General features: G+C 53.9%; 1 protein-coding gene across 1 annotated transcript in view; it reads right to left on the bottom strand.

Moving 5' to 3' along the window:
* The window catches only part of NRBP1 (nuclear receptor binding protein 1), a 75194-nt gene extending 67774 nt beyond the window's left edge, over positions 1–7420 (bottom strand). The window contains exons 1-2 of the mRNA XM_039530329.1: positions 7313–7420; positions 5096–5332 (exon numbers count right to left, since the gene is read on the bottom strand). Coding sequence (XP_039386263.1) covers positions 5096–5311 — 216 coding nt within the window. The 5' untranslated portion in view covers positions 5312–5332; positions 7313–7420. The remainder of the gene's footprint in view (positions 1–5095; positions 5333–7312) is intronic.
* Positions 7421–15409: the final 7989 nt, after the last annotated feature.

Genomic DNA, 15409 nt, shown 5'->3' with positions numbered 1-15409 from the left:
TGTTAACAGGCCTTTTCACCTCAAATGGTCCCTTAGAAAGTTTAGCATAAGTAGTTAGTTCACAAACTGTTTAACCGTGTATTTAGGTGTGACAATGAGTACATTTCCCAGACCTGAGGAAGAGTGCTGCCATATGTACAAAATGATGCGGTCTAAATTAGCTGTTACCACTCAAGATAGATCTTGGAGATGTTTAAGTGTATTGCTGACACAGCTATCCACAGCTGGGACCCCACAACCCTAGCCCCAAATCAGCCACAAGGAGCACACAAACCCTGGGGTGGGAATCTGAGGCAATTTTCAAAGGGGCAATTCTAATGAGAAGCTGCTAGGTAACCATATTATGCACTTAAGATCACAGAGCAGCCGATGACCGTGTGCGCTAACAACGCTTGTATCCCAAGGCCAGAAGGGACCATCGTGATCATCAAGTCTGACCTCCTGTATAACTACCCTAGAGAACTGCCCCAGAGCAATTCCTGGAGCAGATCTTTTAGAAAAACATCCAGTCCTGATTTAAGAATTGCCACTGATGGAGAATCCACCATGACCCTTGGTAAACTGTTCCCATGATTAATTACTCTCATTTAAAACTGTAGGCCTTATTTCCAGTCTGAATTTGTCTAGCTTCAGCTTCCAGCCATTGGATCATAGACTCTAGGACTGGGAGGGACCTCGAGAGGTCATCGAGTCCAGTCCCCTGCCCTCATGGCAGGACCAAATAATGTCCGACCATCCCGGATAGACATTTATCTAACCTACTCTTAAATATCTCCAGAGATGGAGAGTCCACAACCTCCCGAGGCCATTTATTCCAGTGTTTAACCACCCTGACAGTTAGGAACTTTTTCCTAATGTCCAACCTAAACCTCCCTTTTGGCCACAGCATCACACTGGGAGATCATCTTCAACTGATTATCCACCACAACCCCATATCTTTTTCAGAGTCACTGCTTCCCAGGATAGAATCCCTCCAGTCAGGTGATTATGGCTTCCATTCTTTGTCCTAGATGTACACACTTACCCATATTAAAACTTGTAATGTTTCTATCCTGCATTTCACTGATTCAAAGTGTTGTCATTTAATAACCTGCATAAAGAATTGTAAGTTCTTAGAAAGAATTTGAGTTGGCCTCTGGCATATAGAATTTTCCCAGCTCTCTAGCTATCAATGTGGGATGTCACTATAAAAAACTTGTTTCCATTCACTCACCACTTTCGGGGGGGGGGGGGGGAGGAATCTTCCTTTGGCCCAGTCAAGGGGTATATATTTATGGGGAAGAATGGCTGAGAAACGAGGAAGTGGGAGGAAAACTACTGGAGAAGACAGCTGTGCAGCATTTTAAGACTTTTGTCCTCACTTATGACTCAACCTATTTACTTTGCACCTACAAAGCCCTTTTAGGAGGTTGTCCTGTTGCAAGACTGGTAGGAGAGTGAAGTAGAAAGAAAAAAAAAAACACCATTTCTGAACATGTTCCCTTGGTACCCAATAAAGTGTACAGTAAAAGAGATAAGCACTTAATAGCCATCGCCATTCTATTAGCAAACCCTAGTGAAAACCCGCCCTCCTCTTGGTGACTTGCTAGGGCCCCAATGTTCTCCAGCTGCTACATACTGTCTCACTAGATTGCAATTATGCAGAATTTGGCAGCAGGTTTTAAAGAAACCGAGGCTATTACATACACCAATCTACACTAAAAGAATGTTATTTAGGTCGCAAAGTCAATGATTCAAAAGAGGAAATGCCACAATGAAGGTTGCCTGTGCAACTTTAATTCTGTTCCCCTATACATATATATCATGATGTAGTACAATGATCACACACTATTTTGTTTCACAGGCATCTGCCTCTTTAAGTGCACAGGATGGATGATACTCAGGGAATGAATCAGCTGTGTAATGACTAAAGTGTTTTCAACAGGATCACTACCTCACTGCTGCCAAAATTAGGCCATGGTGTGTAGTGAAAAGAGTTTGTCTACACAGAGAAATTAGCTGAAAAGTTGTTCCACAATAGCTCCTTCTGTGAACACTATCGGAATCAAAGTCACTTTAAATCCAGAATAATTAATGCACTTCCATAGCATTTTTTCTGGAATAAAATGACTTATTCCAGAACAGCATCCACACAAGGAGCTATCTGTGAACAGTTTACTCTGCTACAGCTAGTCCAGTCAATTTTCCCATATAGGCAAGCCTTAAGGAAGGCTTTTCTGCAGAAAGAGAAAGGCTGACCACATGGTAAGGGACCTCAGGAGGTCATCTAGTCCAACCCCCTGCTCAAAGCAGGACCAATCCCCAACTAAATCATCCCAGCCAGGGCTTTGTCAAGCCTGACCTTAAAAACCTCTAAGGAAGGAGATTCCCACCACCTCCCTAGGTAATCCATTCCAGTGCTTCACCACCCTCCTAGTAAAAACATTTTTCCTAATATCCAACTTGAGACCATTACTCCTTGTTCTGTCATCTGCTATCACTGAGAACAGTCTAGATCCATCCTCTTTGGAACCCCCTTTCAGGTAGTTGAAAGCAGCTATCAAATCCCCCTCATTCTTCTCTTCTGCAGACTAAACAATGCCAGTTCCCTCAGCCGCTCCTCATAAGTCATGTGCTCCAGCCCCCTCATCATTTTTGTTGCCCTCCGCTGGACTCTTTCCAATTTTTCCACATCCTTCTTGTAGTGTGGGGCCCAAAACTGGACACAGCACTCCAGATGAGGCCTCACCAATGTGCTGAACAGAGGGGAATGATCACGTCCTTCAATCTGCTGGCAATGCCCCTACTTATACAGCCCAAAATGCCATTAGCTTTCTTGGCAACAAGGGCACACTGTTGACTCATATCCAGCTTCTCGTCCACTGTAATCCCCAGGTCCTTTTCTGCAGAACTGCTTCCTAGCCATTCGGTCCCTAGTCTGTAGCAGTGCATGGGATTCTTCTGTCATAAGTGCAGCACTCTGCACTTGTCCTTGTTGAACCTCATCAGGTTTCTTTTGGCCCAGTCCTCTAATTTGTCTAGGTCCCTCAGTATCCTATCCCCACCCTCCAGCGTATCTACCACTCCTCCCAGTTTAGTGTCATCTGCAAACTTGCTGAGAGTGCAGTCCATGCCATCAAACCCACACACTTCCTATGTGACCATTGGGCAAGCCAAGCCAAAATTTGCATAGATAGCCACTAGCTACGTGTTCCTCATTTTCTAGGTGCCTCGCTTGAGACACATGGAGCATGACTTTCAGAAGTGCTAAGCACTCATAACTTCAGTTGAAATCAAAGGGAACTGCAGATGCTCAGCATCTCTAGCAGGAAGGCAGTTTGATCTGGAGGAACGAGGAGTCAGGGGGCCATGAGTTCTAATCCAGGCTCAGCCACTTTGCATGTATTAGCAGGTCAATATAAAGACTATGAGCAAGCCTTGGGTTCACCTTGACCTTCTAACTGTCTTGTCTTCCCTAAGAAGTTACCTAATAATACCTGACATGAAGTGTGCACTTTTTTTTCCTAGTAAAGCCAAGCTCTGAAAGGGGAGGATGGGGTGAGTCTTGCATGATACTCAAGATAATATTTATTTTAGCAGACCGCATCAGGGAGCAAATCCCAGACAAGTCCTGTCACCTACCTGGAGGTCAGCTCTGGTAACAGACAACTAGGACTGCGTGAAATACACGGGCCACAATGGAGAACGGAAGGAAGCTGGAGTCTGTGACAGCCCACTGGGGGCTTTACAAATGGCAAACAAAACCTTGCTATGCACCAGGAGCTTTGTGCAGAGCAAGCAGCATGTGAGTCAAGTTCACATCGTGTGCCCCTACTTAAAAGGCAGGATTTTGCACTGGCTGAAGTTCCAAGTCAAGCCCAAAGCACAGCCACAAGAGTCCAGCCAGCAGCTGATGGAGGGATGGGTGATTGTGGTAACCTCCACATCAGAGAACGTCTTAATCACCAGACAAATACAGCAAAACACAAATTGGCCAATTCTCTCTGGATAGCCAACAACAAAAGGCTTGATGAGACGTATGCACTGATGCCACAAATACCATCCCTCACTTCTCTGTTGCCCATTTTCTGTGCAGAAGTAAACTGCACTAGCTCTAACTCAACATGCATAAAAAGAGAAATAACCCCTAACAAACAGAGGCCACAGGTAGGCCCCTGGACTCGACATCCCAGAGACTGAAGAAAATCATTTTCAAATGGGGCTTGTGAATTTCTCTCTTTTGCCACCGTCCAAAGGGGATTAGGTAGGAGTTAACTCCACCACCACATGGAGTACTATTCAGTAGCACTCAGGTACATCCAATGTGTTGTCTCACTCTCTTACACAAACAGGGGTAAAAACAAACTACTATCTGGAAATGACGACGGGGTGAGGGAGAAAAGGATGCAAAGGAACCAACGGGAGAAAGCTACTTTGAGAGAGGACGGGTACAATTCAGCTCAGGAAGGGAACCAGGTTCTATGACTGGACCACTCACTAATAAAAAGAACCGATGGCACCAATCTGTCCTGCTCACTTTGACATAGTCAAATGACAACCACAGGACAAGATGCCCTGGGCTACTCAGACCAGTTCCTCATACCGAGGCTGAGCTTCCTCATACCACCATTCTTCTTCCTGGGGAATTGTAACTCTCCACCAGTCCCAAACACTGGCTATACTCAAAAGAAAGTACAGAATTTCACCAGCTCACATAGGCACCCACCGCCAATCCTCATCACATCCCCTATTTTCTGTGTTCTTCCCCCCCCCCCACCCCGCCCCAATAAAGGCCATTAGAACTTAACAAGTACAGCCATACTGGGTCAGACCAAAGGCCACTCTAGCCCAGTATCCTGTCTTCCAACAGTGGCCAATAACAAGTGCCCCAGTGGGAATGAACAGAGCAGGTAATCATCAAGTGATCCACCCCATCACCCCCTCCCAGCTTCTGGCAAACAGAGGCTAGGGACACCATCTCTGCCCATCCTGGCTAATAGGCATTGATTGATCTATCTTCCATTAACTTATTTAGTTCTTTTTTGAACCCTGTTACAGTCTTGGACTTCACAACATTACAAGTTCCCTGCCCTTTGCTTATTTGCTAGGCACTGACCTCTTCACGTCTCTTTTGCCACCGTCCACAAGGAGATTCTTCAAGGATTTCAGACTCATCTTCACTCTCCTCCTCTTCCTCCTCCTCCTGGGGTGCTGCCGGAGCTGCAGAAGTCACTGGTGGAGACACGGAGGTCATTCCTGGCCCAGAAGATGTGGATTCTGGCTTTGTGTCTGAACCACTGCTGGGAACCTGCTTGGCTTCTCCTTCGGACATGATGGGATGCAATTCTAGTACCTGGAAACCATGACAAAGCTCACATACCACCTCTAGTCAAGCACCCCGCCCAGTACTAGGGAAAGTGGAGCGGATATTCCCCAAGGACAGCCACTCTCCAGCTCAGGGCAGCTCACTCAGGAAGAAGAGTTTGACTTGATTCTTCTAAGACTTAGCAAAGCAGCACGTGGGCTTTGGCTACACTTGCACTTCAAAGCGCTAAGTGTAGTCAAAGCACCAGCGCTGGGAGAGAGCTCTCCCAGCGCTGTCCGTACTCCACCTCCCTGTGGGGAATAACGTACAGCGCTGGGGCTTTGACCACACTGGCGCTTTGCAGCGCCGCAATTTGCAGCACTGGAGAGGGTGTGTTTTCACACCCTGCTGCAGCGCTGCAAATTTGCAAGGGTAGCCAAGGCCTTAGTATCTGACCACTGCTGATCTGCTTTGGGCCCAACCAGTGAGCTCACCCCACATGTTCCTAAGGTACTGCAGCCACCCTAGTTGTTTGGGGAGAACATTCTCTCTGTGAGATCTGATCCACTGGAAGGCAAAGCATCCTGTTTCCTTCCTATTCCTCTACAGATAATCCTGGGTCAATCACTGTGGGGGACCTTCTGTCTCTCTCACACTTATTCGGCACGCCTTGCTTTCTGGGAAGGCTAAACAACTAGTGCTTGGTTAAGGGGGAGAAATCTTGCTGCTCAGGTAGGCAGAGATGCATTTTTCTGAGCATTACCAGATGTACAAAGAGTGAGCACTGCACATTGGCACAAGTTGGCCAACAGCAACATGGGCCACTCTCTGAGATTTCACAGAATCATTTCAATCCAGCAGATCCCTAGACCAGGAAGCCCGAGGGAAGAGACGGATTTTGGGCCAGGTCTGCTATGGGGAAATGTAGGTAGTTCATACAAGCACCGGCAAGGCAGCGAGCACCAGACGGGGTCTACTCAACAAGTGCCCAAGCTCGGTCTTGGCTAACAGGGGCAGACCCACTCACCAGTCTCCCCCGCCCCCCACTCATTTAAGCACCAGTTCCCAGTAATGTGACATCTCTGTCCCGGCCGGCAAAGGGGGGAAAACAGATTAGAGCCAGGGAACAGCTGCCCTAAGATCCCAAACGGCCGCCCCCCAAGGCCTCAGGCCGCCCCCCAAGGCCTCAGGCCGCCCCCCACCCAGCTTCCCTAGGCCCTCACCGGCCCCTCCAGGCACATCCTCCACCACCCACCCGCCGATCCTCACAGGGCAGCCCCCCCCCAGACCCTCACCGCCCCACACAGGGCCCGGGCCCATCCAGCCCCCGCCGCCCCGGACCCTCACCACCCCCCACAGGACCCAAGTCCATCAAGCCACCCCTCCCCAGACCCTCACCGGGGCCCCCGGGACCCTCACCGCCCCCCACAGGGCCCGGACCCGTCCAGCCCCTCCCCAGGGCCTGCGGGGGGGGGTGAGGGTCTCGGGGGGGGCTGGACGGGCCTGGGCCCTGTGGGAGCGGTGAGAGTCCGGGGGGGGGGATTCTCACTGCCCCCACAGGGCCTAGGCCCATCCAGCCCCCAGGCCCCAGGGCCCAGGCCCGTCCAGCCCCCGCCCCCTCAGGGCCCAGGCCCGTCCCGCCCCCGACTCTCACCGCCCCAGGGCCCAGGCCCGTCCAGCCCCGCCCCCTCAGGGCCCAGGCCCCCGGGACTCTCACCGCCCCCAGGGCCCAGGCCCGTCCAGCCCCCGGACTCTCACCGCCCCCAGGGCCCAGGCCCATCCAGCCCCCGCCCCGGGACTCTCACCGCCCCCAGGCCCAGTCCAGCCCCCGCCCCCGGGACTCTCACCGCCCCCAGGGCCTGTCCTGCCCCGCCCCCAGGCCCCAGGCCCGTCCAGCCCCGCCCCCGGACTCTCACCGCCCCCAGGGCCTGTCCCGCCCCACAGGCCCTCAGCGCCCGCCCGAGGGAGGGAGGGAGACGCGCTCAGCGCGGCCCGGGCCGCGGACAAGCCCCGCGCGGCCGCACTCACCGGGCTGGGCCCGGCGCCTCGCGCTCTCGCCGCCGGGGCTGCTCCTACGTCGCCGACAGCCACGGCACTAACCGTAGCGCGGCGCGGCGCAACGCACCCTGCTGGCGGCCGGGACAGCCGGGCCAATGACACGCGCCCGGCCCGCCGCCGCCGCCTCCCGATTGGAGGGCACCCGGGTAGAGCCCGCCCCTCCAGCCGGGCAGGTACAGCGCGGGGGGCGGGGCCTCTGGAACGCTCCGACCTGCGGCCCTGGCTGGGGCGGGGCCAGGGGGATGGGCGCAGCCCGCCCAGCTGAAGGAGGCCCGTCCATCCAGGCACCAGGCCTGGGGCCAGGGGGATGGGCGCAGCCCTCCCTCCCGCCCGCTGAATGACGCCCGTCCATCCAGGCACCAGGCCTGGGGCCAGGGGGATGGGTGCAGCCTGCCCTCCCGCCCGCTGAATGACGCCCGTCCATCCAGGCACCAGGCCTGGGGCCAGGGGGATGGGCGCAGCCCGCCCAGCTGAACGAGGCCCGTCCATCCAGGCACCAGGCCTGGGGCCAGGGGGATGGGCGCAGCCCGCCCTCCCGCCCGCTGAATGACGCCCGTCCATCCAGGCTCCAGGCCTGGGGCCAGGGGGATGGGCGCAGCCCGCCCTGCCGCCCAGCTGAATGACGCCCGTCCATCCAGGCACCAGGCCTGGGGCCAGGGGGATGGGCGCAGCCTGCCCTGCCGCCCAGCTGAACGAGGCCCGTCCATCCAGGCACCAGGCCTGGGGCCAGGGGGATGGGCGCAGCCCGCCCAGCTGAAGGAGGCCCGTCCATACAGGCACCAGGCCTGGGGCCAGGGGGATGGGCGCAGCCCGCTCTGCCGCCCAGCTGAATGAGCCCGCCCATCCAGGCACCAGGCCTGGGGCCAGGGGGATGGGCGCAGCCCGCTGCCGCCCAGCTGAATGACGCCTGTCTGTCCAGGCACCAGGCCTGGGGCCAGGGGATGGGCGCAGCCCGCCCAGCTGAACAAGGCCCGTCCATCCAGGCACCAGGCCTGGGGCCAGGGGGATGGGTGCAGCCCGCCTGCCGCCCAGCTGCTTGGGGCAGCCTACTTTGTAGAGCCGCCCCTGGCCAGGGGGATGGGCGCAGCCTGCCCTGCCGCCCAGCTGAACGAGGCCCGTCCATCCAGGCACCAGGCCTGGGGCCAGGGGGATGGGCGCAGCCCGCCCTCCCACCCAGCTGAACGAGGCCCGTCCATCCAGGCACCAGGCCTGGGGCCAGGGGGATGGGTGCAGCCCGCCCAGCTGAATGACGCCCGTCCATCCAGGCACCAGGCCTGGGGCCAGGGGGATGGGCGCAGCCCGCCCTCCCACCCAGCTGAACGAGGCCCGTCCATCCAGGCACCAGGCCTGGGGCCAGGGGGATGGGCGCAGCCCGCCCTGCCGCCCAGCTGAATGACGCCCGTCCATCCAGGCACCAGGCCTGGGGCCAGGGGGATGGGCGCAGCCCGCCCTCCCACCCAGCTGAATGACGCCCGTCCATCCAGGCACCAGGCCTGGGGCCAGGGGGATGGGCGCAGCCTGCCCTCCCGCCCGCTGAATGACGCCCGTCCATCCAGGCACCAGGCCTGGGGCCAGGGGGATGGGCGCAGCCTGCCCTCCCACCCAGCTGAATGACGCCCGTCCATCCAGGCACCAGGCCTGGGGCCAGGGGGATGGGCGCAGCCTGCCCTCCCACCCAGCTGAACGAGGCCCGTCCATCCAGGCACCAGGCCTGGGGCCAGGGGGATGGGCGCAGCCCGCCCTGCCGCCCAGCTGAATGACGCCCGTCCATCCAGGCACCAGGCCTGGGGCCAGGGGGATGGGCGCAGCCCGCCCTGCCGCCCAGCTGAATGACGCCCGTCCATCCAGGCACCAGGCCTGGGGCCAGGGGGATGGGCGCAGCCCGCCCTCCCACCCAGCTGAACGAGGCCCGTCCATCCAGGCTCCAGGCCTGGGGCCAGGGGGATGGGCGCAGCCCGCCCTGCCGCCCAGCTGAAGGAGGCCCATCCATCCAGGCACCAGGCCTGGGGCCAGGGGGATGGGCGCAGCTCGCCCTCCCACCCAGCTGAAGGAGGCCCGTCCATCCAGGCACCAGGCCTGGGGCAGGGGGATGGGCGCAGCCCGCCCTCCCACCCAGCTGAACTAGGCCCGTCCATCCAGGCACCAGGCCTGGGGCCAGGGGAATGGGCGCAGCCCGCCCTGCCGCCCAGCTGAAGGAGGCCCATCCAGGCACCAGGCCTGGATTCTATGAGACGGCTAGACTCCAGCTCCAAGTCAAAAAAGCAAGGGAAGAACAGCAGAAATTGTATCCTCTTGAAAGTCCAGTTTGTAACAATGTTGGTATGTTGTATAACTCTGAGCAGTTGTCTGGGGGTAACCAAATGTACCCCAACACTGCCACCTTTTATGTCAATGCTGTTACTGTGTGTTCAGTAGAGGGTGACCCCATAAATTGTGCCAGTGCGATGTATGGGAGTGGTAATGGAAAATTCATAGAGAGTGTAAAAGTCAATGGTAAAAGCTGTTTAGGGCAAATTATGGCTTCTAACATCACTCTTGTTAAAGCAGATCTGGTCAAAGAGGAAGATTATTTACCAAATCAGAGTGTGAATGTTGTGATCCTCTATGAGTTTACTGTGCGTGTGCCTTTGGCCAGAATCCGCCTTGAGTGGAATGGGGCTCAGCATGAAGTGATAGCTGGCGTCAGGAAGTTATTGCCTACAGATCTTTTAATTGGGGAAAATGTTAAAGCTTTGTTCAGTCCAGGTAGCCAGTCACAGGAGAGGAATGATCTTAAACCTGTGTCTATTGTGGGCAATCATTTGCCTGAGGTGGGTTGCTCCAAAGGTGTGTTTGTGAATGAAGTTTCTGAATGTCTGTCTAATGTCTCAGAAGTGAATCTGAAGTTAGATCATGGGCAGAAAGATCTCATTGGGGAGGAAAATGTTTCTCAGGAGCAAATTAAAGTAAATGGTCAGGTAGAAGCCCAAACTGAGGAAGGAAAGGGTAGATTTGTGATGGGTGATGGATTGGTGGCTAGTACAGCTTGGAAAAGGGAACCTGAAATGGGTAACTGTGATTTGCTGGAAGTAGCTCAGTGTAGTGAAAAAAGCAGCCGCTTATCCATTGGGAGTGGCAATGTGCCTGGTAGGGAAAGTTTGGAGGAGCCTAGGCAGCCTTGTGAGCTGATGGCTTTGTCTAATCAGCAGTGTGGGAAGGGAGGGATAGTGGAAGATGAGTCTCCCTATCCCTTACCTGTGTCCTGGGTGGAGAAAATGTGACAGTGAAGGAAATGTGCCTGTGTCTGTCAGGGGTATTGACTTGCCTATGGAGGAAGCTACCTCGGTCTCCAAGCAGTTGTCTGTGAACAGCCCTGTGTGCTGGGACAAGGGAAATGAGATCCCAAGCTGGGTGTCTGGTGAAGGAGAATGTGTCTCCGGCTCTTCTGTGTCTGTGGAGCAGACAGAAGGTGCCTTTCAACCTGTGATGGTTAAGGGTAATTCAGTTGTCTCGAAATTGGTTGTAAATACAGCTAAAGCCCAGGAAGGGAATGGTCCTAAGTTTCTGTCTGCTGGGGAGAATGGCCCTGTGACTAGGTTGCATCCAGTTAGTGTCTTAGCAAAATCCCAGAGACCAGACAATTCTGGTGCTTGTAGTTTGCCGGTTGCTAATGTGTGGTTGGAAAAGGGTATAGCAACTCTGTCTGATCAGGGTGATACCCTAGCCAGGCCACAAGGAGAGCATGAAGGTGATTTAATTGTGTTACCTACTAACAGTTTAACAACTTGTAGCAAGAAGGAAAAGATTCCTGAACTTGTTCATGGCCAAGGGAAGGAGAATGCTTCTAACCTGTTATCGAGAAAGTCTGTAGGTGTGCCTAAAAGGGGATTGTGTAGAAATCCGCCTGTTGGGCCTAAGGTGATTCTAAATGTAAGTGAGACCCAGAAAGCGGCTGTGGTTGCTCAGGAAAGTGTTCATTTAGAGCAAGCCCTAGGTGAAGAGGGTGAGAGCAGAATTTCTGAGAGGGGTGAATTGCTGCTTAGAAAACCTCGTAGGGAAGGGAGTCCTCATCATAATCTGTGCAAGCAGTTTACTGCAACTGAAGGGTGTGAACGTGATTTAATCAAGAAAGTTTTAGTTCCTAACAGCCAGAAATTTTCTGTTGTGAATGGATCCACTGACTTTCCTTTTGAAAGATCCAGTGTGGGCAGCTTTGAAAAGGTCTCAGGTGGAGTAGAAGCTGTTAAGAAAGTTGAGCAGCCCTATAACCACGTGGCTGTGTGTGGCCAGCATGTTGAGAAGACAATGGTGTTGAAACAGGACTGTCTCCAGGCTGAATCTGTAAGTGAGCAGTCTGTGCTTCAGGATCTGAGGACAGATTGGGTTACTGGTGTTTCAGAGCAGAACAGTTTTATGGCTGAATGCTTGAGGATGCAGGGTAGAGCAAGCCAGCTCTCACCCTCAGACCCTTTGGATTTGTGTGGTATCTCTGTAAGACAGAGTCCAGCCTTGGAATTGGTAACAGCTAAGAAGTTAAAAGCTAGTGTTTGTGTTAATGCAAATTACCTGCCTGGCTGGGAAAAGGAAGACTTGCTAATAGCTGTTAGCATAGAGAGCCCACCCCATCAGCCAGTGACTTCTGTTAGGCAAAAGCAGATCCAATCCACTGTTGTTCAAACCAAGTTTTACCAGGAGTTTGTAAAGAGATTAAATCATGTTATTGAACACGACTTTGATAAACCATTTCTGTTATACACTGGTACGGCCTCTAGCCCAACAGTAGCTGTAGTGAGACAGACCCAAGGAGGGGGGGCTCTTGGGATGCAGTCAGTGATATTTGTGTCATCCCTTCCTGCATCAATTTTGCGTTGGGGGTGTGACGTTATTGATATAAACTGGGACCATATAGAACATGGTTTGCAACCAAGGTCCTGTAACGGCACTAAATCTTATGTAAAGGGGATCATATAAGGTGTCTAAGACCAGGTTATGGGTTGCTGGTTATGATTATGCTGTCTGTGTGTGGGTGTATCATTTTGTAGTTAAAATTATAAGTATTGGCTCTATACTGTCTGTGTTTCAAATTTGTGCTGTGCTTCTGCGAAACATCCCAGACAAGTTGGTGTTAGCTCTGCCTAGCCTGCTTGATGGTCCATTAAGGACCATCAGTTACACAATTGACCCATTGAGAGGAGGCAGATACGCCTTGTAACTCAGCAAAGTGCAGGGACTTGCCCATATGACTCCAGACTCCATTTTGCTGTAATTTTCCACAGTAAGAACAAAGAAGTGTTCTTACACCTGGAAGAGCCTATATAAGGCTGATGCCTCATCTCCATCTTGTCTTCAATCCTGCTTCTTACCTCTGGAGGGACTTTGCTACAAGCTGAAGCTCTACACAAGGGACTGAATGACCCATCCCAGCGGGGGATGTACTCTAGAGACTTGATTTGAACCTGCAGTTTATTCCATCACTGCTACAAGCCTGAACTAAGAACTTTGCCATTACAGTATGGAATTGATTCCATTTAACCAGTTCTAGCTCTCATCTCTATCTTTTTCCCTTTATGAATAAACCTTTAGATTTTAGATTCTAAAGGATTGGCAACAGCGTGATTTGGGGGTAAGATCTGATGTGTATATTGACCTGGGTCTGAGGCTTGGTCCTTTGGGATCGAGAGAACCGTTTTCTTTTATTGGGGTGTTGGTTTTCATAACCATTCATCCCCAGGACGAGTGGCACTGATGGTGATACTGGGAGACTGGAGTGTCTAAGGAAATTGCTTGTGTGACTTGTGGTTAGCCAGTGGGGTGAAACCGAAGCCCTTTTTGTCTGGCTGGTTTGGTTTGCCTTAGAGGTGGAAAAACCCCAGCCTAGGGCTTGACTGCCCTGTTTGAGAAATTAGCCCTTCCCTCCAAGCCAAGGGGAACATGGCTGGGTCGGGAGTTTCCTGCGCAGAGGCAGAGCAAGGAGCCCCCAGGCCGCTCCCCAGAGGCAGGTGCATCACCCTGATTGGGTGCCGTTTCTGGCCAAGTCCCCAGGTGGGACCAGGCTGTCAGGGCAGAAGGCCAAACGGCAGCGAGACCGAGAAATCATGGCACCCAGGGCCGCGGGGGAAGCTCCGATGTCTCTGGCTGGGAGACCCCTGGCGCGGGGGCCAGCCAGCCCCTCAGAGCAGCGCCCGCGGTCTGCAGAGGGCCAGTCCCAGTTCAGCACCGAGGGCGAGTGGGAGATGGTCGGGGACTGGGACAGCGAGGCCGTGGCAGCCTGGGATGCAGAAGGAGAAGGCAGCCTGGGGTGGAAGAAGAGGAGGGAAACGGAGGGGCGACGCGGCATGAGAGAGATGCCGGCGGAGGGGATGGGCCCCAGGGCTGGAATCAACGTGAGGCAGACAGAGGCCCTGGTGCTGACTGAGGCACCGCCTGGGGCCGAACAGCTGCCTCGTGCCCCTCCAGGGAGAGGGGCTGAGTCACCGTCTGTCCCCTGCAAGGGGAAGGGCTCCACCTTCAGGGGAATCATGCTGGGCTTCCTCAAACACATCACCTCCAGGGCATCGGTGGAGAAGAGAGGACAGGTCGATAGGTCGGTGGTTGCACCACATGGAGCCCCGCCACCCCCTCAGAAACTCGCCTCATCCCCCAAGAGCGTGACCTTCAATGCCAACGTCCACGTGCGGGCAGAGGTCAGGAAATGGCAGCTGTGTTCCAGCGTGGAGAAGATGGACGGTGCTGGGAGAAAGGAGCCAGCCGCAGCCGCTCAGACCAGGGGGCTGCCAGGGAATGGGGCTCCCCAGGGATCTGGGGCAGCCTCCCCCGAGGCCAGGCGAGGGGACAGCGTGATCAGGGGAGAAGAACCTTCTCCAGAGGAAACAGGGCCCTCAGCAGAGTATGGTGGATACCAAGAACGGGTGACCCTGAGAGTGACCGAATGCAGGGAGGGGATGCAGGCCCGGCGGAGGAAGCTGTCCCTGTCCCTCAACAGCGCCGCCTCCTAAGAGGGCTGTCTGGAACTAGTTAAAAGCCTCCCAGTTACTCGGTAAGGCATGCGTGTCAGGAGCTGTAGGAGGAAGCCATGCTGTTGGAGGAACTAAGCAGTACAAATCCATATCAGTCACAAGGAAGGAGGCCCTGAGGTAATGGTGAAGGAGATATTTGGGAGGGGGGGCTGCTGTGGGGAAGTGGCCCAGGGAATTGTACACATTCTATTTCCAAAAAGTCAGCTACCATAGCTGCTAATATTAGGGTCCCTGGGCTGGAGCCCGAGTAGAGGGTGGGCCCAGGCTCCCCACTCCCTTCCCTGACTAATCACTGAGACTGGGAGACAGAGACTGTGCGAGGGAGGGTTGCTTCTCCTCACCTCCATGGTTGGCTTGTGATGAAAATGGCTCAGTAAACTGTGACCCTTAATCCTAGAGAGTGAGAGAAGGGCTACGTGGAGGGTCACAGGGAGCCTGAGGCTAGCAAAAGTCCACCATGAAATGCAGGATCCATGGAGTCAAGGACAGAACTTTGTCACAGGGGTCCTTAGGCACATGTGAAGATAACAGGAAGAGTAGAATGTCACATAACGGTTGTCTTAATACCCCTAAAGTGGGGTCTCTCACAGGTCTGGTTCTGTGATGGTGACTCTGCAACTGCTGAACTTCAGTTCATCTGCAAATTTGACACCATCAGCTCAGGATTAAACAAAGACTGTGAATGGCTTGCCAACTACAGAACCAGTTTCTCCACCCTTGGTTTTCACACCTCAACTGCTAGAAGAGGGCCTCATCCTCCCTGATTGAACTAACCTCGTTATCTCTAGCTTGCTTCTTGCTTGCTTATATATACCTGCCCCTGGAAATTTCCACTACATGCATCCGACGAAGTGGGTATTCACCCACGAAAGCTCAAGCTCTAAAACGTCTGTTAGTCTATAAGGTGCCACAGGATTATTTGTTGCTTTTACAGATCCAGACTAACACGGCTACCCCTGTGATACTTGACACCATGCAAGGCACTGCATTTAGCCGTATGGAGTGGAAATCCATCAACCTCATGAAGAAACTTGCACAAATACAGACAGATATCATCTTCCTTTCCAAATGC

The sequence above is a fragment of the Mauremys reevesii genome, linkage group 3 (genome assembly GCF_016161935.1).
Source record: "Mauremys reevesii isolate NIE-2019 linkage group 3, ASM1616193v1, whole genome shotgun sequence".
NCBI lineage: Eukaryota > Metazoa > Chordata > Testudines > Geoemydidae > Mauremys > Mauremys reevesii.
Note: the sequence above shows the minus strand (reverse complement) of the source record. Positions and strands in the feature narration are given on the sequence as shown.